This window comes from Melospiza georgiana, chromosome 15 (assembly GCF_028018845.1).
Source record: "Melospiza georgiana isolate bMelGeo1 chromosome 15, bMelGeo1.pri, whole genome shotgun sequence".
Classification (NCBI taxonomy): Eukaryota; Metazoa; Chordata; class Aves; order Passeriformes; family Passerellidae; genus Melospiza; species Melospiza georgiana.
In genome coordinates this window covers 15,042,678-15,068,322 of record NC_080444.1, presented here as the reverse complement: position 1 = coordinate 15,068,322, position 25,645 = coordinate 15,042,678, and the positions used below count along the sequence as shown (strand labels likewise).

Here is a 25,645-nt window from a genome sequence, read left to right as displayed (position 1 = left end):
AGCCACACCAGCTTACACTGCAGTTTGGATGCCACAGGTGTTATCCAGGGCCACAGGCTGCTTCCCAGAGATCCAGACACCAACACCCCGTGGATAACACAAGTTCCAGGTGACCCAGGCCGAGCTTGCAGCCCTGCACACAATCTCTCCCCTTCCCCTGTGAGCCCACAGTGTCCCTCAGGCAGGACAGTGGCCACGAGCTCCCTTCCTTCTCCAGAGCAGCAGAGGGACACAGCTCCCTGCAGGAGGGCTCACACCTGCCCAGCACCAGAGACATGAGACAAGAGGAACAGATTTAGACCAAAAGCAGTGGACATTTATTCCTCGTTTGTGCAAGAGTGTCAAGATGCATTTGGGAATGGCTGGGACAGACCCTGTGGCTGGAGAGCCAGCGGCTCCAGCCTCTCCTGCCCGATGGCTTGGGTTACAATTCTACTAAGAGGAGATAAACTTGCAGACTCACCTACTGTCACACCAACGATGCTGGCAAATACACTTGTATACAAAGAAAAGTTTCAAACTACATTTTTTTTTTCACTAGATTCAAGTGAAGACTTTGTTCCAAAAAAAAAAAAAAAAGAAAAAAAAAAAGACACATACAAGTACAATTTAAAACTGTATGAACATTTGCAAATGTTTAGTGCAAAGTAATTATGTAAAAGCTACATTTTATGAAAGTTTGTGCTGATGTGTTTGGTAGGTTTTTTTCTTTTTTTTACCCTTTTACATCCATTTTTTTAGTTACATAAGGTTTCACTTACCTACAGTACATATGCATTGTGTTAGGTCCCATGCAAGTGGGAGTAATACCATCAGGCTTTGTAAAATGTCACTCTGATTCGCATTTAGTAAACTGCTTATTTGGTTTAACAGTCAAGTTCCTGGCACACTACACATCCTGATTTCATCTAAGTGCTCAAGCTCCTGTTTGCCTCTTCAGGTGCCTTGTGTGATGCAAACCAAACTGCTTCACGACTTCAGCCCAAAAAGTTTTTTTTGTTTTAGAGAAATCCACCGTTAGTTTAAGCCTGTAACAAACTGCTCTGAAAATTAAAAGCCTATTCACACAAAGTTATATGTAATGACTGTAGTAATCAGTTTATTACACAGATTAATTCATTCTTGAACGTACAAGCCCCAGGGGAGCAGTTGGGTCTTTAAATACACACAAGTTTTCTGTCATATGGATTTTTTTTTTTTTTACCCTTACATCCAGAAAGACCTAAGCAGTTAAAAAACTTAAGAAAAATAAGAGCTATTAGCTAGGTATTAACTGAGAAACCACATACAAACCAAAAAAAGTATGAAGGAAGGGAGAGAGTTGAAACAAATCAACATCACTTGATGCACTAATAGCTCCAATCCATTTAAATGGTGACCGGTTAAACTTAGACCTTAAACACAGGATGTGGGTACAGTTTCTCATTGGTCATAACATTTACCTAAGGTGTAGGTCCTTCAGAATAAAATGAATACAGAAACAGCTTCAAGTTCTTCACCTTGCTTTTCATAACTGTTATGAGTTTAAAAGGATTCCACTTAAAATCCTTCACGGATCAGCAACACTGTCCCTAGAAAATCTGAAAGCCACCAGAACTCTCCCCATTCATTCCCATTTGATTTCCCAATTTAACTCAGCAAGGAATGCTTTTAGGCTCACAAAGTTATGACTGAAGAACCAGCTTTTCACACACACACTTCTCTGCTAGGAGTCAATGTTGGTACGGGGAAATACAGTATTTCTAGTTTGTTGTTCCAAGTATGTACAACACGCAGCACTGCTGTATCAGGTAAACATGTGCACAGGGGAAGATGAGGCGTGGGCTCATAGAAAGCAGTCAAATGGAAATCAAAAGGACTTTCTCTTTCAGAGTTCCCCTATCTTTATTTGTAGAGGTTATCCAATAATTTCTTTAATTACATCGCATACTTCTGAGTCCATTCCCGAGCTATTCTGTTGTACCTGTATGTATAAAAAGAGGATTTATTTAACATGGCATCTGCACAGTATTTCAGCTCCAGCACTCTAGTCTACACATGGCATGAAATCACAGTACTATTATCAGTTTGTAAAATTTAAGCAAAATTAAACATTAAGCAAACAAGGGAAACAAAAAAGTCCACAGTGCTTAATGGAAAAGAAGTATCTGGTGGTATTTACAACAGGAATGTGAGATCTGTGTGATTGGAGACACAAAATGGAGCCACAACAGGGCTGAGGGGAAAGGATTTTCAGGAAGGCTTTATCTGTGCCTCCCCCAGCCCCATCTGCTGTGTCCCTGGGGAAACTCTTACTGCAGGGTTTCACTTGGTCATTCTGGAAAACAGATTAACATGTTCCCCCATCTCCTGCTTCCCTGCAAAGTTAAGTCCAGTACCTGCCATCAACTCATCTGCTAAACCCCAACAGCCATTTCTTCCTACACATTTGGCTATTTTGATGGCTGTCAGGAGACACTGATTTGTCCATCAGAATATTTTTATTCTAAAGGGACAATATAACTCAATTCCCAAGAAATCTGTAGCTTCTGCACCCAAATACTCTTTACAGCCAGAGGAAGCTGAGGATACTTGTGCAAACAAAGCAGTTATGTGATTAACTGCACTGCTGAAAGCTTCTGACAACAGAAGGCAAGGTGTTCATGTTCTACAGAATTTGCAGAGTAAGACACAGCCTGAAGTTCCCTAGAGTTATGTACACCAAGTTGGTTTGGTGTTGGAATTTAGTCTGTAGACAATGTTTTTTAGCTTAAACAATCTGACAACCCACTCCTAACTAACTCTCTCCTTCATATCACTGCCTAGAGACTGCCCAAGGAGCAAGTCCTCCTGTTTAAACCCAAAATTTATTTCCCTATTTTTGTAAAAAACAGGAAGGATTTCTGTTTATCTGCACACTTAAAAGTGCAGATATCATTGTGGATTGTGTCTCCAAATATGTGCTGCTGGTCTTGCAGCTCTCAAAACCAGGATGAATAAGCTTCTCTAGTACTGCTCCTCAAGTATGCAGTAGAGGAAGCAAATTTTTGGACTATGTTCCCTTCCCTGCTCAGGTCTGGAAGGGAACAATGAGGTAGGAAATCTTTACAATACTCATCTGTTAAAGTGCTTGTTGGCACTGAAATTTCTCTGGAAATATGTTTGCTGGAAAGTCCTCCTGCCCCACTTCTACACCACTGGTTCTTCCCTTGTGTTGTAGAGTGAAGGTAAAGCAGGGAGTTTGCTATTTCTTTGTATGACTCCAGAGCTGCCATGGAATATTCTCCCGTTGGAGTAACTTGCTCTCCCTCTGGTGGTTACATGGGATTAAAGCAGCTCAGACAGTGGTAAAAAAAAACCCCAACAAAATCTCCAAGAACACCACAGAGCTGTGATGTGCCTTTTTTCACTCTCACTCTTGTCCAAGAAGCAGTTCCTCTCAGTTCCCCTCCACTGTGTGGATCCTGCCCTGTCAAATCCCATGGCTTTGGTTTCCATACTCACTTTTCTCTATCTGTTTTGTAGATCCGTGCAATCTCAGGCACTAAAGGATCATCTGGATTGGGATCACACAACAGAGAACAGATGGACAAAAGTACTAAGGAGAGAAAAGAGACACCAAATTAGTTCCAGGACAGCTGAGGACACCTGCAGCAGTCAGCCCATGCACTTCCTTCCCCTCCAGCCAGCAGCATCAGCAGCATTTATTTAAGTTTGTCAGGAGCACCAATCCCAGGTAATTCAGCTGAGGGATTTGGAACAAACTCCTTTTGCCAGTGAACTACACAACTTTCCACAAGCACAGTGTCACAGTGAGTAACCTCCTGGATAGGTCTGTCCAGCAGCATCCTTAAACCACAAGGCAGAAGTGCTGTCCCTGAGCCTGGTACCTGAGAGTCCTCTGGGAAAACATCCTTGCTTTTGCACCTGAAATCCAACAGTTCCCCAAAGCAGCCACCTCACTGCTGGGTGACCTGGAGAAGCATTAATCAAAGGTCAAACAGCAGAGAAGTCCAGCTGAAATGAAGGAAGCAAGGGCTGTTCACAGCTACTGAAGAATCACAGAATGGTTTGGGATGGAAGGCATCTTGAAGCTCATCATGTTCAAACTCCTGCCATGGGCAGGGGCACCTCCTACCAGCACAGGTTGCTCCAAGCCCCCTCCAACCTGGGCCTGAAGATCTGTTTCAAAATAAACTGGTCTTGCAGTGAATTGAGAGGCTTAATTATTTTCCAAGCATAAAGAAAGCTGAGATGGATTTAGTGTAGACCCAAGAATGGCCAGCTCCTTGCATTTCTATGGATCACAGAGCCCCAGAATGTGAGTGTTTCACTGTAAATAGAATGGATGTATCCCAGAAGGCAGAGTGACAACCCTCACCCATACAAGGAGCCAGGACACTGCTGCAAAGCCACAAATAGCACTTGGACATTCCTACACTCACTGCACAGGAGAAGGCAGGAAGTTCTAAGCAAACATATTGGGACAACACTACACCAGGCATGGCAGGGACATCTTGCCCCACTCCTGAAAATGCCAAACATTCCCTTCTCTCAGCCTGTTTGGATCAAACAGTGCCACTCCATATGTCCCTTCACCAATTGCAGCAAAGCAGTTGTCACAGTGCAGCCTCCAGGCAAGGTGCAGATGACAAGAGTGAGGAGTTTGAAGACACTAAACACGAATCTGCTCCAATTCCCATCACTTGCAGGAGGCAGAGCTATCTATGAAAAATGAAAGGAAACAGCATGCAGCCCATAAAAACAACAAAGGCTCTAAGACAGGTTAAAAGGGCCACAAAACAAAGATCTCAGAATGGCTTGGAATGGAAGGCCCTTGAAAGTCCATTTCATTCCACCCCCCTGTCATAGCAGGGACACCTTCCACCAGCCCAGGCTGCTCCAAGCCCTGTCCAGCCTGGCCTTGGACACTGCCAGGGATGGGGCAGCCACAGCTGCTCTGGGCACCCTGTGCCAGGGCCTCACCACACTCCAGAGAGAAGATGGAAACAGGTTTGATACTCAGCTTTTTTTTCAAGAGTGAAAGCTTCCCTTAGGTGTGAACTGCACAAGTTGCTCAGTGTTGTGAGCACCAAGAACCCACTTGGTTCAGTATTCCCACCTGTTTCTGTAGAGCCTTCACTAAGGAATTACCAATTCCCAGTTCAAAGCTTCTAAAACAAGTTTGATAATAAACCAGTCTTGGTTTGGGAGAACATACTTCTGCTTCTAGAAAAAGGAGCAAACCTCTTCTCCCCTTCCCCAGTTTTTCACAGTGCACTTGTGAGAGTGAAGAGATTCTCCACCATCAACTGACAGAGGGCTGATGTACTGAGCTCCCTCTCAGCTCAGAGTGTGCAGGAGCTCTGCAGAAGCCACTGCTGCTGCCCTGCTGTCCCTCAGCAAGGCAGCACACTCAGCACCTGTAGCACAGGTCCAGCACCAGTTCTTTTCCCCCATAAATCAAGTGAAGGCCATGTTAGTTTTCAATGGGAACATCTCTGCCACCCCACACTGCTCAGTCAGTGCAGTTTGAACACAGCTGTTTCTCCAGCACTTTTCCTGCAGCTCATTTCTTTCTGTCAGACTCCACTGCTCTGGTCACTGAAGTTTCTTCAGCTGCAGGATGAGCAAGGCAGCTCCAATCTGTCCCCTGCCCTCACCAGAAGAGGCAGGAAATCCAATCAAAACTTTTCTGGTCAACTGTTGTAACTACTCCCTTAAGGTTTTATGTCATCACAGTCCTTTCAAACCACAAGGACTTTTTTGAACACAGTGGCTCAGCCTTCATCAGCAGAACCACACTGCAGGTCTGTGCACTGCTCTCTGCCCACCCTCACACCCTTCTCCTAACACTCAGCAGTTCACTTTTCAGTACCACCCCAAAAACATGGAATAAAAATGGACACAATCATTTGGCTTCAAGCTGCACTGCTACATTCAGCTGCTTTGATTTATTTTTCTAAGTCTTCATTATTCCAAATTATTCTAATTATACTCACTCTTGCTGGTGACTTCACATCATTCACCTTTTATCTGTACAGCCTCAGCAAAAAAAGCATTTTTAACTAAACTGGTTTAATTTTAATATCCTGATATTTGTCCAAAATCAATCCTGCAAGTTTCTCCCAAGGCTTTCCGCTAGAACACTGCACATGATGTTTTAGACCAACATACAGAAAAATCCCTTGGAAAAGGCACCACCTCAAAGTTTCAAGTGCAAGGGGAAAGGAGAAGGAACCCTTACAGATGTCAGCTGTGTACCAGAGTTCTTTGATGCATCAGATATTGAGTTAAACCAACACCATGGAATAAGAGATTCACCAGGCCCCCTCCCTCTGCCATGAACTAGTACTGCAATGAATTCCACAGCAAAACCTTGACATTTTCTAGTCAAATGACTACAACATTACTATCAGACAGTAAAAAGAGAATTCTACAAAAATTTGGAGCCACAGAATCAGGTTGAATAATGACCCAAGGCAGGTAAGTGACACTTCACACCTGAACATGCTGCATGGCCATGGGCAAAGCATTATCAGCTTGGCAGAATCCCTTCAAGTCCCTCACTGGCAGGGATGTACCTCAAATGTGCACTCTTTGAATTCAAGCCTGGATTCTTCTCAGTAATGGCAAAATAAATTTTCCTTGCCATTGACTCAGGGGATTCATCCCTTGAAATAACTCTGTACAGAATTATTTCTCATAACTCTTAGCTGTCAGAGCTGTCCAGCCACTAAGCAACTTAAACCACTGTCACTTTTAAGCTCCTTTTCACTAGGAAATTGGTTTTGCTTTGTTTTATTTCACCACCCAGGCAGCCTACTGACCTCCAACCCTTCAACTGCACTCCCCATCTATCTCTGCAGACAACAGAGAGAATTTGCTCTTCCTGCTGCCATGGACTGGCACAGGCTCCTCAACACCAAGGAGCTGGGAGAACCAAACTCTTCAAGCAGAAGGGCTGCTAACAAAGTGCTTCTGGAAAATGGGCTCAGCTTCCCCACAGAGCAATGACAGAAATGTATTCTCCCCAGGCACAATGATCACTGAACACTTAACACTGCTTGAGTACCATGCAAAACAAGCCCAGCAGTGTAACACTGCACAACTGAGGTCCAGGTTCTCCCTGCAAGACTTTCCTTACAAAGCATGTAACACTGAAATTCATGGGCAATCTTTCTCTGTGCAGAAAATCATGCCACTGACAGCTTGTTAACATGACCAGCTCCAGTTCCTCCCTGCACAGTCCACCTCAGCAGCTGCCCTGTGCTCTCACACCAAGGTCAGCCCACCACCCTCCATGGGAACTGCACCTTCCTGGCTCTGCCCCAGCTCCCACTGAGCAGATGTGGATGCAAATTCCACAGGTAAATGTCATGGCTGGGTTCCCTCTGCTATGAACAGCTCAGCCATTAGTCAGGACAATCCAGGGTGTCAGCTCTCCACAGGTCCTTCCAGCAGTGCAGCACACAATTTAAAGCCCATCTGGCTACTGGAACATCCAAATTTAGGTGTGTTAAAGCTCCTGGAACTCAGAGGTGAAGACTCTCTTAAAAGCAGCTGATCCTCATCTGCCAAAACACAAACCTCAAATCACTGACTTTGTCTGCAAAGCCTGACTGGTCTGACACCCACCACTCCAGTCACAATCCTGCTGCTTAAGTCTAGCTGAATTCCAAACAAACTTGCTCCAATAAAGCACTCATCCATGGGGCACTTCAGAGTGAGGAAAAGCAGCTGAGGAGCCATGGAATCTCCAGCTGAATTCACAGGAGGGAGATAAATGGCACTTGTATTTCCAAAGTAATGAGCTCCCCAGAAGAAACAGCTGGTGTGTTCTGATCCAAATGCTGTTTGGTGCAGTTACTGCTCTCCAAAAGGAGCCAGTTTAGAATCCATCTAGGAGTAAAGGTCCATCTCTAAGCAGGCAGAGACTGCACCAACAAAGTGTTTGTTACAGCACCAAGAGGGTGCTGAGATGGTTGCTGTGCATGCCAGGCTGTCAGGACAGCAGGTGACACTCAGCTCTCCTGTCAGGCTGCAGTGACACCAGAGTGTCAGGAGCAGCTGATCATGGGAAAGCTCAGGCAGTGACACAGAGCAGGTGGATAAAACATCAGTCCCTGGCCATCATGAGTTCACAGCAAAGGCAGCAGTCCATCCCACCTGCTCTGTCCTGGGGAATGACAAACACTGTGCCAGGGCTTTCCAAGGAAAGTGATTTGTCCTCTCCTGGAGAGCAGGCCATGGGCTCTGGCAGCCAGTGCTGTGCTTCTGGCCCAGCCCAGCTTGTGAGTGTAAAAGCAACCATTTGTCAGCTCAGGTTTGACTGAGCCTGGTAGGCTGGGAGACAACTCTGCCAGCAGAAATGGGAGCTCTGGGCATGCCAGGCTGCTGAGGAATTCTTAATTCCATTCTGAAGGGTTTATTAGCTGTCCTGCTTCTCTTACTAGCAAGGGCTCCTTTGTTCATCACCAGCCTGGCAGCCTCCACATCAAGTTCACTGCTACTTCCATCTCTGCTCTTTACAGGAGTCAGGTTTTTCCCTATTTTTGGGGAAACTGGTTTTAAGTTTCAGGCCCCAAACCATTCAAGCTTGAGGCCTGTAGTTGTCAAAGCTTTATCAGTACTGACAGATGTTAAGCTTGCAGCATTCAGCACTGGGAACACCACTGAGCAACAGGTTCAAATGCCTGGTTCTTGACTGTGAACAGGCAAGATGCATCCAAATAAATGAAAGGAACTCTGGCCTCTGCTTGAGTTAAATCCTGTTTCTTAACCACAACCCCATTTCCAACTCCTCCAGCCATCTTCCCCAGCCTTACAGGAAGGGTACCTTTAAATCTGAGCAGTTTAAACTTCTGCCTTCAAAGCAACTTGCATTCCTGCTAAGTCAGTTCAACAATTTCTGGTGACAAAAGAAGAAAAGTTAAGCATTGCCAAGTGTATCCCAGACTGGTTGAGGCTGGAAGGGACCTCAGGAGATCATCTTGTCTCAAGCAGAGCCACCTAAGACAGGCTGTCCATGACAATGTCCAGGGGTTTTGGAGCATCTCTGAGGTGGGACAGCCCACAGCCTCCCAAGGCAAGCTGTGCTGGTGCTCAGCATCCTCACAGTAAAACTATATCAAGTGTTTCCTGCTGTTCAGAGACCCTCCTGTGCTTCAGCTTGTGCCCAGTGCCTCTTGTCCTGTCACTGGGCACCACTGAGAAGAGTCTGGCTCTGACATCCTCCCTTCAAGTATTTACAGACACTGCTAAGATCCCCCTGAAGCTCCTCTTCTCCAGGGTGAACAGCCCCAGCTCTCAGCCTGCCCTCACAAGGGAAGATGCCCCAGTCCCTCCATGGCAATCCTGGCCCCTCACTGGGCTCTCTCCAGTACATCCACACTGGGCAATGCTCCAGGCACAGCTTCAGCAGCACCCAACAGAGGGACAGGATCACAGCCCTGCTGGCACAGCCCTCTCTGGGGCAAGGACAGCTCCTGGGAAGCTGCACAAGTGGCTCAGTTAGAGTTGTGAGAGTTGAAACAAAAGTGGGCATTTCCCTCAGAATCCCATGGAGATTGACCCCTGCTCTGTGACAAAGCCACCTCAGTTATGTGGGTAAAGCTGCAATGGGCAAACTGAAAGCCAAGATGATCAGAACCCAACTTCTTGATTTTGAAAATGGCACTGAAAATGTCCAATTCAATCTCTCAGTACTGTTACTTCCAGCAAGTCTCAGTGAAGTGATTCATGAAGAGCAACATCACAGAAATCCTCACTGCACCAGGCAAGGAGGTCTGGAGAGTGGGAGCTGAAGTCCTGCATGAATGAGGCTGAGGTTACCACTGCCCTCCCAGGCAGGGCACACTCACACAGGCCCCCTGATTTATGCCTTACAAAGCATGGGGACAAGTGGGACAACACAGCACATCAGTCCAACCTTTACTGCACAAGTGCTTCAGTTCAGGATTAACTCTTGCACAGCCACTTGCCAAATTCAAGAGAAAGAGTGTCTTCCCCCTCACCAAAATGGCTGAGAATAGCTGCAATAATGTTAAAACACTTCATATTCTCCTGTTTCAGGCAATAGGGATTCTTATTTATGCAGATTTGGAGATAATGTTTTTAATTTAAGCCTACACATTCTGCCTAAGCCTTGGAGTTCAAATTACCCACCACGGTGTGGTTAAGAGGGAATTTTGAGGTTATTTATTCTCCAGTATGTATTCTTGAGGGAACACTGAGTTCAGAATTACTAATATAAGCAAGTCAGCTGTTGTACTGAGACAGTCACTGCTGTTCTCCCAAGTTTGAACAATTGTAGGAGGGACAGAACAAAACCCCAAAATGCCAATCACTTCTATCATAACCACAATTTTTATTAAATTGCTTACAGAGGGCTGGCTCCAGAGTGTGAGGAGCCAAGACCTCTAACTTTACCACTGAACTGGAATGATTAAGTAGCACTGATATGATTTTTCAGGCTTTCCACCAGAAAGTGGCACTTCTAACACACAGGAAGTCAGTGCACAGCCATTCCCCTCTCTCCTTGCAGGTTAAGGTGAAAAACATCTTCATGTACCACACATCAACTGTGAGCTGCTGATAGTGCTGCCTCCCAGCTGCCTCAGGAGGGAGCTGTGCATGATAAGCTCTTTCCTACAAGGACTGTTTCTACTCTTCCCAGATTTCTCAATCAGTAAGAAATACATTTTTTCATAGCTGTGCTCTCTGCTTAGAGATTTTAAATTCAAACAGCTTGCTCCCAGTAGCATCCAATTTAAAGGGTGGCACAATTTTAGGAAACACTCTCAAATCTACACTACAAATAATGAATTGATGCTTTGGAAGAGGTATGAGCTTAATGCTGAATGTTCTAAGTCTTATTATCCACCTCAAATTACCTAAATCCAACATTTTTTTCTGCTAACAACACATTCATTCTTTGATAAGGCTGATGAGTTAATAGAAAGCTGGAACATCCCTGAAGTCTGTCACAACACACTCTAATCTGACTGAACACAAGATTTCAACCCCAAAAGACCCAAATTGCCTTTGTAGACTTTATTTCCATTTGTTCAAGATGGGAACACTTCCCCTAAAGTATCAGCTCTCTGCTTCTGAAATCTGCCTTTTGACAGGGCATCCTTGTGATTCTGAGGCAAGCATTCCTATAAAGCCACCCCTAGGAATTGGCTTTGTTGTTTTAATTCCTTCAGTAAATGCAGCCCAAGGGAGCTGGGACAAGGTTTTCTCCCAGGTTAGAGCAGTGTGGATGCTGTGATGTGTGCAGCAGTGTGGGCATTCAGCTGAACTGCTCAGCAATGAGAAGTGATCAGCACTCAGAGCCCCCTAAACCCAGGAGGGAGAAGGGCACTGCAAGGGGCAGGAGCACAGAACAGCCACCCTGAGCCCAGGGCTTATTGCAGCTGAGTCACAAGGATATAGTCTGAAAAGGATAAGACAAAAAAAAAAGAGTTCAAAGCAGAAGACAGAGGGAGATTGAGATGTTAAAGCATATTGCAAATGTATTTGGGCAGTAAAATTAACACTAGGATGTATTTTCTGAGTGATTAAAACTGACAGCCTGGAGCAGCCTCTTAAATTCTTGCCCCATCTTCTCCCAATTGTCCTAATTCCAATCTATCTTGCAGTATTTTCAATCATGCTGTCTATCACCCCAGCACCCATCTGGTCACTTCAGATTCCCTACAACAATACAGCATTTTCTCCAGTTAAGCAGCAATTAAATCAAACCAGACCAGACATCAGTGCTTGGGGCTAATTTGGTGCTTCTAAGAGCAGCCAGTACCGACTGAGAGCACTTGTAAGGAAACTGCAGCAACCTGACAATCATTTTTTCTTCATTGACACCATTTTTTCAGTTCTTTCAAGACTTTGAGCCTTGTGCCCAAGCAGATTCACTTCTGCCAAGAGACAAGGAGTAACTGGTTTGGCTTTCCATCTGCTTCTGCAAATGCCCTTAGGTGGCCAGAGAAGGTGGGAACTTCTGTGGGCTCAGGGAAAGGCAGACAGTGCTGATGTCCACGGGATGGACCAGGATCACCTGTCTGAACCACAAAGTGCCTGGGAACATCACATGTAGCTGGAGAGAAGGACAGGCAACAGGAGAGCCTCAGAGCAGGGACACTGTGAAGGACAATGTAATCAATGTGACAACTGCAGCATTTGATTACAAGGACAGTGTGAAGCTGCAGAACAGAAGGGTCAAGACATGATCATGCACAGGGCAGACTCCAAATATTCCTAAATAGCCATGGCTACACCTACAAGCTTGATCTAGTTTGTAAATCTACAGTTTCAATAGCCAAAAAAAAACCCCAAAAAACAGCCTGTGTCTTCTTTCAAGATGTTTAAAGCCTCCTATTTATATTAAATATGAATCCTGCTTTACCAGGCAAAGGCTAAATTCCAGTGCCCCACAAGCTAACACAGTTCACAGGGACCAAGATGCTCTTAGCTAATTATTTTAGATTGTTCATTCTAGGCAAGTTTTAACCATGTTTCAGTAGTCCACACTGGAAGTTCTGTTAAAAAATTACCAACATGGAGTTCTGATGCTCCCTTGAAAGAGAAATTCTTTTTAATATGACAAAGAATTAGCAACTTTTTAAAAGCCACAGCTTCTCCCTTACATATTTTACTCTGGGCATATCTCAAATATTAAAGTCTTCCACTGTCACACATTAGGTTTTATTTTATATCCATTTATATCTATTTTGAGCTGAAGTGTTCTGAGGTGAGGTGGCAGGAGTATGTACTCAGGATAGTAAGACTTGAGGAGTCTCCCCATAGGCACAGGGAAGCTGGATGTGCTGAGCATGCCATGCTCCATGGAGAGTCACAGGCCAGTGCCCACAGAAATGGTGGATTCCAGCAGGAATGCAGCAGTTTTTACATCCCAAATCAGTACTTCATTTTAGCAGAGTAAAATGAAATAAGCATTGGAGGTACCTTTTGAAATAGTTAGTGCTGGGGACCACTGTGATCGTAGAATATCAAGACAAATGCTGCCATTACTGTTAATATTTGGATGATAGATTCTTGTTGTAAATGCAACCTGCAAAAGAAGGAAAATTTCAGTGTAGGCTCACAAATTATATATCACACCACATGGTAAAGGACAGATTTATGGCAGAAGCCACTCACCTTAGGTGGTTTGAAGGGATAATCTGTCGGGAAGTGAATTGTCAAGAAAAATACTCCACCTTGATAGGGACTGTCGTTCTGTTAATGAAAAAGAATCATTGCAGCTTCAGGAGTTTCTACAAGACCACCAGTCAAAAAAGCCATGAACTTCAATTCTCTCATACTTACTGGTCCCATTATTGTAGCTTGCCAATGGAACACTGAAAAAGAGAGAGATTTACTTCAGTTTGGAGAAGCTCAAGTAATGATCTACTTTCTTCCAGACAAAGCAGCACAGAGAAGAAAAGTCTATTTTAAAGACAAAGCCTTGTGAAAGGCTGCAGGGAAGTGAGCCAAGGAATTAAAGAGATACAGAGTGAAGCCCTCACTCCAGGACTCCTGTGGTACCACACACATGTCCTGCAAAAAATCCCATGACAATAAAAATCTACAACTTTTCAGGCTCAAAACTGTGAGTTTAAACTTTGTAATTTCTGATGAATCATAATCCATGACTGCCCTGTTCAAGCCAGCTCCAGCATGAACTCACAGCTGCTCTCCTACTCAAACTGTGACACACAGAGGGGAAGCCCAGGCTCTGTGTGAACCAAACCAGTGGTGTCCTCACAACATTCAAGCATCATCTCCACAGAGGCTCCAAGATTTCACTAAAGCAGCAGAAAGAACTGTCCTAAGAGAATGCAGGAATGACAGTCTGCCCCATCCTTGGAGCAGGATGTGCCAGGACACACTCCAGGTTCAATGGACAGAAGTCAATCCTCACCTGTATACACCTGCCCAAGAGAACTTTCACCTGCTAACACAGGATCTGTGAAGAATGTGGCTGTGCTGGGAAGGAAAACAGTGAAAGCTGATAAATCTACAGGAGGCACAGTGGGGAGCTCTCAGGGTTCCTGTGTCTCCACAGGCTTCAGTGCCTGTGCAAAGAGCACCAGCCTAGGAAATGATTTGTGAATTTACACTATGGAAGCTTCCCTGAGCACGGATGTCACCTGCACAGCACCTTCAGAACTGGGAGTTGTAGATGAAGCCAGGAAAGAAGGGAGTCTCCAAGAGAGGAGCTGAAGGCACGTGGAAGTGTCTGTGCCTCAGTGGCACCTGGTGGCCCCAGCTGTCAGGACTGCCTGGCCAAAAGCAGGAGTGGAACTACCTGTTCTCATCCAGCACAGGCAGCTTTTAATTACACATGGTACAGGCACTACAGCTCAGAATGATCTCATACAAGGAAGGAGGAAAAAAGCACAGTGGGAGTAGCTCTGCAAGGCCAGGGGAGAAGACTGTTGGGTTGGAACAGGTTTGTTTTAATCTACTCCTACGTTTCTACAGGAATGTGTAACTTTCTATACACTTCAGCACTGCTGAGTAGCTCAGAAATGATTCAGAAAGACCTTAGCAGCTCATTTTTTCCTTTTAAAAAGGATACCTGAGCTTAGAGTTCTCAGCTCTAACAGAGAGAGGATTTCACTAATTAAATATTCACTCTCTCAGGAGCCTGGCTTTGGGAAACTCTGCATCCAATGAAGAATTAGGAAACCAAGACAGCAGCTCACATGTAGCATTCACCCATCTTCAAGGGGTTCAGTTTCCCAGGAGCCCCCTGTCACCTGCAGCAGGACAGGGAGAAACATGGGAGGGGAGGACAAAGGGGCAACAGAAATCCCACAGGGAATTGCAGCCAATCCCAAAAAAAACCCAGTAAAAATCTCACAGGTCGTGATGAGATTCACTGTGGGTGCTCTGCAGAGTCACCACTGAAAAGAGAACCTCAACCAACTATTTTCTTAAACCAAACAAAACCCCAGAAATAAAAACATATCCACAGGCAATCTCAACTTTTGGAAAGCTAAAAGGGAGGTTTGGGTTTCCTCCCACTCAATGCCCACCCCAGACTTGGCTGCTTGTTTAACCCAAGCTTTAAATCCTGGTAACATCCAGGACAAGTCTGGTGAATGCAGAGATGGATTTGTCACACAGAACTGATTCCAATTGATTCTTTGCTCTGCAATCAGCCAAACAGAGGTGTTTACAAAGGCAGGGGCTGTTTGCTATCCGTGGGTAAGCACAGGTACATGGTGGAGAAGGCTGAGCCACTGGAGGCACACCATCATCCAGTCCCCAGCACATTTCCAAAACACAGGCCAGAGGTGGGTAGAAGAAAGCTAAAACTACATTGCCAGGAAAATCCCATTCCTACAGACAAGGCAGAACAGCCCTTCCCTTTCTGAGGTCCATGAACCCCAGGGATGAAAAGCTCAGAGCTGGGGACAGTTTGTGTCAGCTGGAACAGCCACAGGACAGCACTGTGCCAGCACAGCATGTCCTGAACTCTGGGAAATGTTGTTCTAACAAGGCAGCTGCAGCAGACCTGGAGCACAGGCACCTGGGAGAAGGCACCTTTCTGTTGCTGCCACTGCTATCCTCTTACACACATCCCAACTGTGGCTCTCAAGAACAAAAGGCTTTCATTAGAGGTCTTTCAGAAAGGTGGCACCAGGAGAACTGAACAGCACTTTACAGCTTTCTGTATCAGTAGTAACTTTCCATACTCAGCCTTCACCAACTTCAGTTACCACCACCTCTGCCAGACAATCCTCCTCACCTTTGATAAGGCTTTGGAAAACACAAAGTGGTTTATCATGGCACAAATCACACTTGCTAATTTAAGGGAATAAAAGCCTCTGACTGGCTCTCCATCTTAGTCATTTCTTGTCTGTGAAACTACAAACCTCTTTGAAATACTATTTGGGAAACAGAAATAGGTTGTGAAGTAACTACTACTAAACACCCTCAAAACCAAGCTGGGCTTGCACTCATCTGAAAGAGCTGCTGAACAGGAACATTCCCACTAATTTCAGTATTTTCACCCTCAGGTTTCAAGTGCTTTTTTTAAATGTAGCCCTACATTTCTACAGGAATGTGTAACACTCTGTACACTTCAGCACTGCTGTGTAGCTCAGAAATGATTCAGAAAGATCTTGGCAGCATTTTTTCATTTTAGAAAGGATACCTGAGAGCTCTCAGCACAGACAAGGAGGGTTTCCCTGCTTCCCTCTCTCAGGAGCATGGATGCTTTGCTGACATCACTTGTCAGACCACACTGCACAGCCAACTCAGTGTGTGCTGTTCAGGGGGCACTGCACTCACAGCTGCCAAGGGTTCTCTAGGAGCCTTTTCCACTGGCAGAGCTGCTACAGGAAAGAATGTGAGCACAGAACAGAGCAACAACTCCCAGTCACTCCCCAGACCTGAACAGCAAGGCCAGGAAGATTGTCTGAGGCTGTTCCTTACACAGCACCTGGCAGGGCATGCTGATTTGAGCCCAGTTTCCAGACACCATGTACAGTTCAGATATATGAGTTCAGAAGGATGTGGGCAGCTGCTTGCTGGTTTGACCACAGATCTACTGAGGTTTCCTAACACCATCCCCCAGGAGAATTCCAGAACAGTTAATTTCACAGGCATAATTTAAGATGTGCATTGAGTTGCCTAATCAATAGAGTGGGAATAAGGAAATTATTTCCCACAAGGAAAGTGTAAGAGATACAGAAGAGCAGCAAATTTAAGACCAGGAGGTGAAGTATTATCTAGCACTCTAAAACAAACAGAAGGATTCTCCTTGCTGAGGAACTGGACATCCCATCTCAGAAGGAAAAGGAGAAGCATGGCAGAGGGCAGGCAGGTGCTTGCAGAGAGCAGATACTCACTGTCATCCCCGACAGGCCCTGCTGAACACTGTGCTGGAGGATCACGTGCCAGGTCGTTCAACTCCTAAAAAACAGGAAGAGTTTGTTTCACTTCATTTCAAAAACAACCATGTCATTGCTCAAAGGCTGCTAGGGGCACTCTGGCAGCGCCACAGAAATAATAACCAGAACTCTGGGAAGTCAAGTTGTGTCTTAAAGCCAGGAGACAGAGCTGGCAGAGGCCTCAGTGACCTGTCCAGCTCCAGAGCCCTGAGTCACAGCAATCCTCAGGTCACAGGGGCTGCCTGCACTGGCCCCAAGCATTGCAAGGTTCTGCATCTTCCACCAGCCCAGGTCACTGAGAGATAAGATGGCCTCAATCCAACAACTCTCAGTGTCAGCTTTATTTTATTCCCTCAGTTGTAACAGTTCCAGTGATCCAGTTTATCACCTCCACAGCCAGCCTGCAGCACACACAGCTCCCACAACCTGGGGCTGTTTCACCTCCACATGTGCACATCAGTGACCACTGCTGGAATGGAATAAACACAAGGCCTGCCATACCCACACATCTCACTGAAATCCCCACTTTTCAGTGCCTGTACCAGTCAAATTCTCCTCTGAAGAAATTCTATGATGAGTCTGAACAGGGTGAGTAACTCACAGTACACCTGAACTATATTATTTTGCTTCAGTTTGAAGCAAAATTTCAGCACAGTTCAGAGTTACTGTTACCAGTAATTCACACCAGCCATTTGCTCAGGAAGTGGATGTTTGGTGGAAAGTGCAAACAGAGTAAAACTTTGAAGTCAAACTTTACCTGCTCCATTTCTGGCTCAGTCACTGACCTGCTTTGCATGATAGGCCTGAACATATCACCATTTTTGTCTGTGAACTCAGTCTAGAAAGCTGAACACACACCAGATAAGGACTACAACTATTATCTAGTGCCCAGGAAACACTCCCATGCTGTCCCTGGTCCTTTGTGTGTTCAGCTTTTCACCTCCCAGAACAGTCCAAACTGGAGTCTCCATACCAGGCTTTTGGCAGACAAAACATGTAAGGACAATGATTAAGACAAGCTGATTGCAGGAATGGAAGAAAATTTGCCATCTAATGGCCTTTTGTTATTCACAGGCAGTGATTAAGCTTTTGAACAGATGATCTCTGGGAGTTCCAGCTTCTACTTCCCAGAACTGGGAGGCCACCACTAACCAAACCTACAAGGCACAAATGCTGCCTCACATCAAACACTGAAATCCCTGGATTTCCCCCTCCAGATGCAGAGCCTCAGTAAATCTCACAGGCCCTGGCACACACACACGTTTGGGTTTTGCCCTCAGCAGCTTCCAGAGAGCCCTGCTGGAAGCATCCTTGACTTGAACCAGTCTATGGAAGCTTTTCCAGTGCTCCTGCTGGGCTTTTTCCACTTGCTGTTCAGCATGGACATGGACAGGAGCAGACAGTGAGCATGCAGCACCTGCTGGAGAGCCTTCTCCCTCCTGGAGGGGGAGAGAGCATCTCCAAGTGTCCTCCAAAGGCACAAAGCTCTTTGGAGCTGCTTCATCACCACCAGGGCAGCACAGGAATGTGCAGAAACCTCCACATACCTTCCTCAGGGGCACAATAGTCATGGCCACCAACAATGAACTGAGTCTACATACAACAGGCAGGAAAACTTCAAAACAGCAATGACAGCAATGTTCCTGCTCTGTCTAAAGGTGCGTGGAGTACAGTTCATTTCAAAACAACACTGGATTCTGATTTTCTCAAAAAAAAAATTAATGCTATTGTATTCAAAACCACAAACTCACAATTGAAAAAAAAAAAAAAAAACAACAAACCCTCCTTACCACTTCTCATCCCATTTTATGCATCAATACTCTATCTACATCCACATGACCCAGAAGGTACAACTGTAAAAATCCATGGTTTCCATGCATGACCACAAGCTACCACAGTGACATTTATGAACACACTTCCCTGCTATAAGAGGGAACATCAGCTTGGGCACACATTTTACCAGTCAGTAGAATACACAGCTCCCCCCTACATCCTGCTGCCCAAAAGCACCAACCACTTCAAACTGCACATTACAGAGGGACCACAAGGTAACTCCCCAGGAGCCACAGAGGCAGCAGTGAAGGTCAGGTAGCAGCAGCTTCTCATCAAAATACTATTTCATTCTCTATATATTTAGTTCCAGGGAGATTTCTTGAGTTTTCTGAAGCCCTGGGTATTATCTCAGTAGAAAGTGATGACTTACAACAACCACTTGTACCACTTGTCTCAGTGACAAGGTGGCATTTCAGGTTCTGCTCCATAAATTCATAGAGTGAAACATCACAGATTAAAAGGTCTGTGTAAAAAGCAGTGTGTAAGTTCCTTGTGCTTAAAAAAGTATTGCATCAACTCTCAATTCAAGCCCCTGCAGCACAAAACTTCCCAAATTTTGTAGAACAGCTTGGAGAATGAGTTCAGCTCCTCCCCTTCACCCCTCAAGACTCTGGAGTGCAGGCACCAGCTGCTTCTGCCTACAGGAGAGGCACAGCCCTGGATTTCCTGGCAGGGCACAGATAAGCCATGCCATGCCCTTGCAGCTGCTCTAACCCTGCCTGTACACCTGCAGAGCCCAGGAGCAGCAAAGGAGCAGCTCATGACAGAGAGGAGCAGCCCCAGCTGCTGCACAGAGCCAGGCCCCTGTGCCAGAGGCTGCTCTGCCTTCTGCAGGCTCCTGGGCAGCTCCTGAGGTATCATGAGCATGACAGCAGAGCCAGCAAGGTCCTGCCTTCCAGCTGCTGCTGAGGGACCCTGAGAAGCAGCTGCTTTCTGTAACTCAGAACAAATGACTCTGGAGTTCCATAAAACTGGAACTCCTAACACAGGGAGGATTCAGTTACAGTCTGGGATCACCCACAGCCTGAATGCACTGGCTCCCAAGCTGCCAAGCCCACTGCTTTCCCCTGTGAAGTCTTGCTGGTCCTTGCTGACCTTGACCACACTGACATGAAGCCAAAACTTGAAAAAAGCCATAGCAGTTTCCACTCCAGACAGTTTTTGATCCTGAAGCACATGCAGGTTTTGCTTCAGGAATTTACAAGCAGCCTTTAGATCAAGTTCCAGTTTGAGTTACTCAGCTCCCAGGGCTGCCTCACCCTGAGCTGGCTTTCCAGCTGAAGGCATCTTACAGAATTTTAAGTTTCTGTCATCTCCCCTAAGGAAAATACCCCTGGGGCTGGGCCCACTGGATCCTACCATTAACCTGACCCATCTCACAACTCTTAATGAGTCCTTTAGCAAAAATGAGGAAGTGGAAGAACATCACAAAGCAAGGTTCAAGGTGTCCTGCCTGAAGGCCAAGTTGAACAAAACTACTGCCATTAAATCCACACAGGAGATACCCTAAAAGCTACAAAAATCTCACAAGAAACTGACATTTAGGCTCCAAAACCCAATTTAATTATGATCTTAAGTTCCCAACATGGGAACATGGGCCAATGCCTACTCAGGGGGTTGCAGGAAAGCACTTTAAGGAAGATGGAATGTAGCTGTGCTTCCCAAGCCATGACAGGCATCAGCTGCCAGCGAGCCTCGAGGCTCACAGGTTCAGCAGTGCCACCAGCCTGGCTCAGCCCCACACACCCTCAGCCCAACCCTCCTCCTGTTCTGCTTCCAGGAGTGGTACAGTGCCTTTAAACCAAACCTCAATGCAGGCATCCACAAACTGCACAAGAAGCTCCCAAAAAACTCAAACACAAATGGTTTAAGTCCTATAAGTTTAACCCTGCACATGTTTCAAGTTATAATTATCAACTCCAAAGACATTTGTTAGTGAAGTTCCAATTTACTCCTCTAGACAACAAATCCTCCCCAGCCCAACACACTCCTGGTAAAACCTGCTCTGGCCAAAAGATAAGACTGGTTTTAAGGATTAAGTTAATGCTAATAGAGCCTTCAGTGAGAATAACCAACATAACTGGCAACATCAAGAAGTTAATCAGGTAAGTAAAAAGCCAGTATGCTTTTTCTTATTTTTTTTAATTTTCCTAAGCCTTGGGATACAGCAGAGCTCCTCAAATCCACTCCAACACACTGTATGTATTCCTCTGGATTATCCAAAGTCCTCTTAGCTTGAACTCCATGGGCTTTCCACTCTGCCCCAGTCTGAGCTGCTTTCACATTGTACTTTACTGAGAGACCACATTAGCTTGATTGTAAACCTAATTTCTGCCTCAGGTTGCTGCTGGAAGTGAAATAAGGTTTTCATTTGCCTTTAGCAAGTTTATTTGCCTGAAGCCCCCGAACCCTTCAGCAACAGGCAGTGTAGGGAGATGTTACAAAATCCTGACTTATGTAACCAAAAGGAACTCGTAGCCACTTTAGCCATGAATAGTTCCCAGCTCCCAACAGAGCAAAGCCAAGCAATGGGAATGAGGGCCAAAGTCGAACTGATCACACCCTGCCTCACCTCAGGAGCACAGCTCAGAGGAGCTGCCAGCTGCCTGGGCAGGGCCAGCAGGGTGGGAAGGGCCTGTGCCCCTTCCCTGGGCCAGCAGCACCTCCCTGCCAGGTGCCAGAGCTGTGCCAGAGGCATTTCCCTCAGCTCTGCCCTCCACCTGCCCAGCAGCCCTGGGCACGAGGCAGTGTCACCACGTGCACCAAGGTCACACCAACAATTCCCTGCAGTGTCCATAGGTGCTCTCCCACCCACAGGGCTGTCACCCCAGAGTGTCTGCCACTACAAATCACTGAAGCATTTTAATCCTTTCAACAAAAACTGCTTTTGCAATGCTTGAAGCTGCTCAGATCCCCCAACTCTGACTCCTCACAAGACTCTGCATGAGAAATCATGAAACACAGCTACAGCCAAAGTACATGTTATAAACAAGCTCTGATCTAACTGTCACCTTTCTTTTTTGATTTTTTTTTTTCCAAAGCCTGAACAGGAAGAAGACCAAAGCAATGTGTAACTTCCTCCTGGTGTAGACTGTGAGTATCAAAACACCTCTCTAGCTAGCAGAAGCTGCACAGCATTCTCTGTACACAAGCTCTCCAACACAGATGGGCTGTGCTGGCAGCTCCCCGCTCGCAGCGAGGGGCCCAGCGGAAGAACCCAGTTGCTCCCACTGGCTGCTGAACAGAACTGGCAGCACAGAAACGACACCAGCTCTGCTCAGCACAGGTACACAGGCACAGCTCTGCCCACCAAGGCTGCACCCTTTCCTCACACATCCCACCCACAGGCACTGCTCCTTTGGGCAGAATGATGCCTGAGCATCTCTGGACTGCAGGACTACAGCTACACAGGAACAGCGCTGTGGAATTCAGTTTAACTTCCTATTTTTTGTGCCTATACATTATAAGCAGTAGTAATCACCAATTCCTCTGCTACAGAAAGTGTTTTACTTGAGCAGGGGTGGAGCACAGCTGCTGCTTTCCCTTCCCCCTCACCCGCCCATCACACAGGGGAACCCTGCAAGACAATGAGCCAACCTTTTCCTTGCTTTCCATTCAAAGAACTCCAAACAGTGCCCTAGTTATCCACTCAGAGGTATTGCATTCCCTAAAGATCAGCCACACAGATGGGCATGTGCCTGAACCCAAAGGGTTTTGGCTTAAACCTTAAAATGGAAGGCCCTCCTGTACATCCCTCCCATCCTGCCCTTGGATTGCTTCACACTGCTTTTAAATAAAATTTAGAATCTAGATTCTATCTGGAATAAAAGAGACCATTTTTACATATATATAAAAATACCAATTCAATTACTGGACAGGAAGGACTCACCCTGGCAGTATTGCTTACACTTCTCACAAGGAAAGATTTCAAGTTTCAGACCCATGATCCAATAAAAGCACCCAAACAAGAATTTGGAGCCTCAGTGCCCAAAATACTGTGGTGAGTAACACAGGCAGCAATCTGAGAGCAGGTCTCACCCAGCCTGAGCTCTTTTGGAGCATCTGCTCAGAGAGCAGCTGCTGCTGTGTGCACACATGTTACCCCAGCCCGAGCCTCTGCACAATCCCCAGAGCAACTGTGCCACCAGTGACAGACTGGGACGGGCCCTGCAGGCTCCTGGGCTGCTCACACGGCAGCAGCAACCCGGGCTCGCTGCTGCTTCTGCCCCCTCCCAGCCGAGTTCAACATCCCAGAGGCCATTTCAGGTAACACTGTATCAAACCTTCACTCTTGGGATTTGCTCCTCTCCAAGTTCTCAGCCCTGTGTTATCCGAGGACACAAAAAAATTTGACAAAATCTCATGGAAAGCCTTTGTGGTTCAGTAAAAACCCCAACTGCCAAGAGCAAGAGCCAGTGGCCAGACTGAGCCGTGCACACTGATATACCATGACTGATAACACCCTTAAAAAAAAAGCCAAAGCAGCACTTTTCTCTGCCATCGTGTCTCTGTGCTCCAGTCCACTGGGATTATTGCTACTCAATCCACACTCTGCCCAAGCTGCAGCAGCAAAGGTCACAACCTGGCTGTCCCCTCGTTATCGTGACAGGGCCGGCCGTGCACCCTGCCAGAGCCCACAACAAGGCGGGGATGGCGATGGGAGCGCTCTGCGGGGTGTTTAAAATAGCCCGAGTGAGTGCAAACAGCCAGCCATGATCACCGGGGCACTTACACCGAGACACCCACAGCGGCTCCCAGGGCTCCCTCAGCCTGCAGCTTCACGCCCATCCAACTTCCCGAGCAGCTGGGCTGCTACAACAGCACATTTATTTCCCTCCCCGTTCCTGTTTGTGGAAATGCTGCCTCCAGCCCCAGCATGTCCCTCTCCTCCACAGCCACCACACGCACTACACTGAAACTCTCTTTGCAGAGCTCACACAGAACTGCTCTGGTGATGCTCTTGCTACTTCCCAAGGCTTTGAAGAGTCTCACAGCCCTATACAGTCCCCATTATCTCTCAGGGTTCTTTATTTTTGAAAAGCAGCATGAGGAGTCAGTCCACAAGCACCAACACTAACAAAGACTCTACACATCCAGCTTTCCTCCTGTCACAAACCAGCCTGGAAATGCAAGTGCTCTCAGATCCTGACTCCTGACCCTCAGCATGCACTGAACTACAACCAGGCAGCTTTCCTGACTTACCTCACCCAGGATTCACCCTCCCCACACAGCCCTGCACTGCCTATGCATGCCCAGCCCCCCACAGCCACATTTACCCTGTTCAGCATCCACTGCTGTCTCCCAGGCCTATGAACCCACTGCTGAGGAGTAAGAGCTCTTCCAAAGCACCTGTGGGCCCACAAACACTCTGAAGAGTCCTCACAATGCCCTGAGGACCACTAAAGTAAGGGACAGAACACAGAGAAGCAAGACTCAGCTGGAACAAAACTTCCTTATGTAACTCACTACCGGATCCAGAGCTGGAAAATCCAACAGTCTAAAATCACACTCCAAACACTACTTATTCCACAAGTGTAAGTAAGGCTTCAAGCTCTCTTCCATTTTCTTCTCCACCTGAGCTTTAACCTGATCAGTAGGACACATGAAGCTTCACAAAGCCTCCAAGGTAACCTACAACCAAAGCAGAGATGTTAACACAGACCCAACACTACACACAAAACCAGACAGGGCTACAGAATGAGGTGGTGGGTTTACAGCTGGTTCTAGGTAAAAAATAATTTACATAGTGATCAAGAGGAGAAACAGTATGGAAGGGCTGTTTGCTACACCTGAACCTTGTACAGACTCCAAACTGACAGCTACACGTTTTGTAGGGAAAAGGATACCAACTCCCTGCCTGAGTCACCAAGGCAATACAAGTGGACTGCAATTACCGTCGAGGGTTTTTTTCCTGGTAAAAGACACTGATGATCAAGCAAACACTGTCCTAAGCCGGCCATGGACTGGGCAGCAGTGTTTTTCCAAAAAGCCAGGACACGGAGCACGGCGCAGCTCCCGCTCCAGGAGAAGGCAAGCTCGCAGCTTTCCCTACAAGCCTGCGGGATGACTCAGGCTGTCGAACAGCGCTGGCTCCATTAAAAGAGCACAGCACGCTGCTGTGTGACAGCTTTACTGCGCTCAGCTGCCCGGCACCGCGATCCCTGTCGCTGCCGGAGGAGGGAGAGGAGCCCTCCGCCACGGGGCCCCGAGCGGAGCCACGCCGGAACTTGCAGCGCGGGCCACGCTGCGCTCCTCGGGGCGCCTTCCTGCGGCCGGGCCGGGCCCCCGCGGAGCCGCAGCAGCTGCCGGGGCCGCCGCCGCCACCTCCGGCCCGGCCCCGCCGCCGGCGCCCCCTCGCGGTCCCGGCCCGGGGGCCACGTTGCTCCGGAGGGGCCCGGCCGCGGTGCAGCCCCGCGGGCAGGCCCGGCCCGGCCCCCCTCGAACAAAGCGGCCGCGGCCCCCGGGAGCGGCCCCAGCGCTGCCGCCCGGCCCGAGCCCCGCGGGGGGGAACCCGGGCGGGCCCGGCCCGGCCCGGCTCGGCCTGCCCGCCCCCCCCCACTGCAGGCCCGGGGCCGGGCCGGGTTATATAAGGCGAACGGGCCGGGGGGAGCGGGGCCGTGCGGGGCCGGGCCGGTTCGGCCCTTACCTTGTGGATTCTCTTCAGCGCCATTGTGTGCGCGAGGCGGCGGCAGGAGGGGCGCGGGCGGAGGGAGGGGGCGGCCCGCGGGACTATTTGCGAGGGGAGGGGGGGAGGAGGAGGAGCGCGGAGGTGGCGGCTGCGCGGGGAGGGGACGGGGAGGGACGAAGCGAGCGGAGGGGCGGGAGGGGACCGGGGCCCCCCGGGGCGGCGGGGCCGGGGCCTGGCCGGTGTCGGGCGGTGGCGGCCGCGGGCTCAGCGCTGCCGCAGCTCCTCCGTTCCCTCCGCC

At 47.4% G+C, this 25,645-nt stretch overlaps 1 protein-coding gene across 1 annotated transcript; it reads right to left on the bottom strand.

The window, feature by feature from the left end:
* Nucleotides 1–294: 294 nt before the first annotated feature.
* On the bottom strand, nucleotides 295–25,478 carry UBE2D2 (ubiquitin conjugating enzyme E2 D2). The gene is made up of 7 exons (XM_058034555.1): nucleotides 25,366–25,478; nucleotides 16,845–16,908; nucleotides 13,309–13,340; nucleotides 13,141–13,218; nucleotides 12,946–13,051; nucleotides 3,484–3,577; nucleotides 295–1,963 (listed from the first exon to the last, which is right to left on the bottom strand). The coding sequence occupies exons 1-7, from the start codon at nucleotides 25,387–25,389 to the stop codon at nucleotides 1,918–1,920; spliced, it is 444 nt and encodes a 147-aa protein (XP_057890538.1). The 5' UTR covers nucleotides 25,390–25,478; the 3' UTR covers nucleotides 295–1,917.
* Between the last annotated feature and the right edge of the window lie 167 nt (nucleotides 25,479–25,645).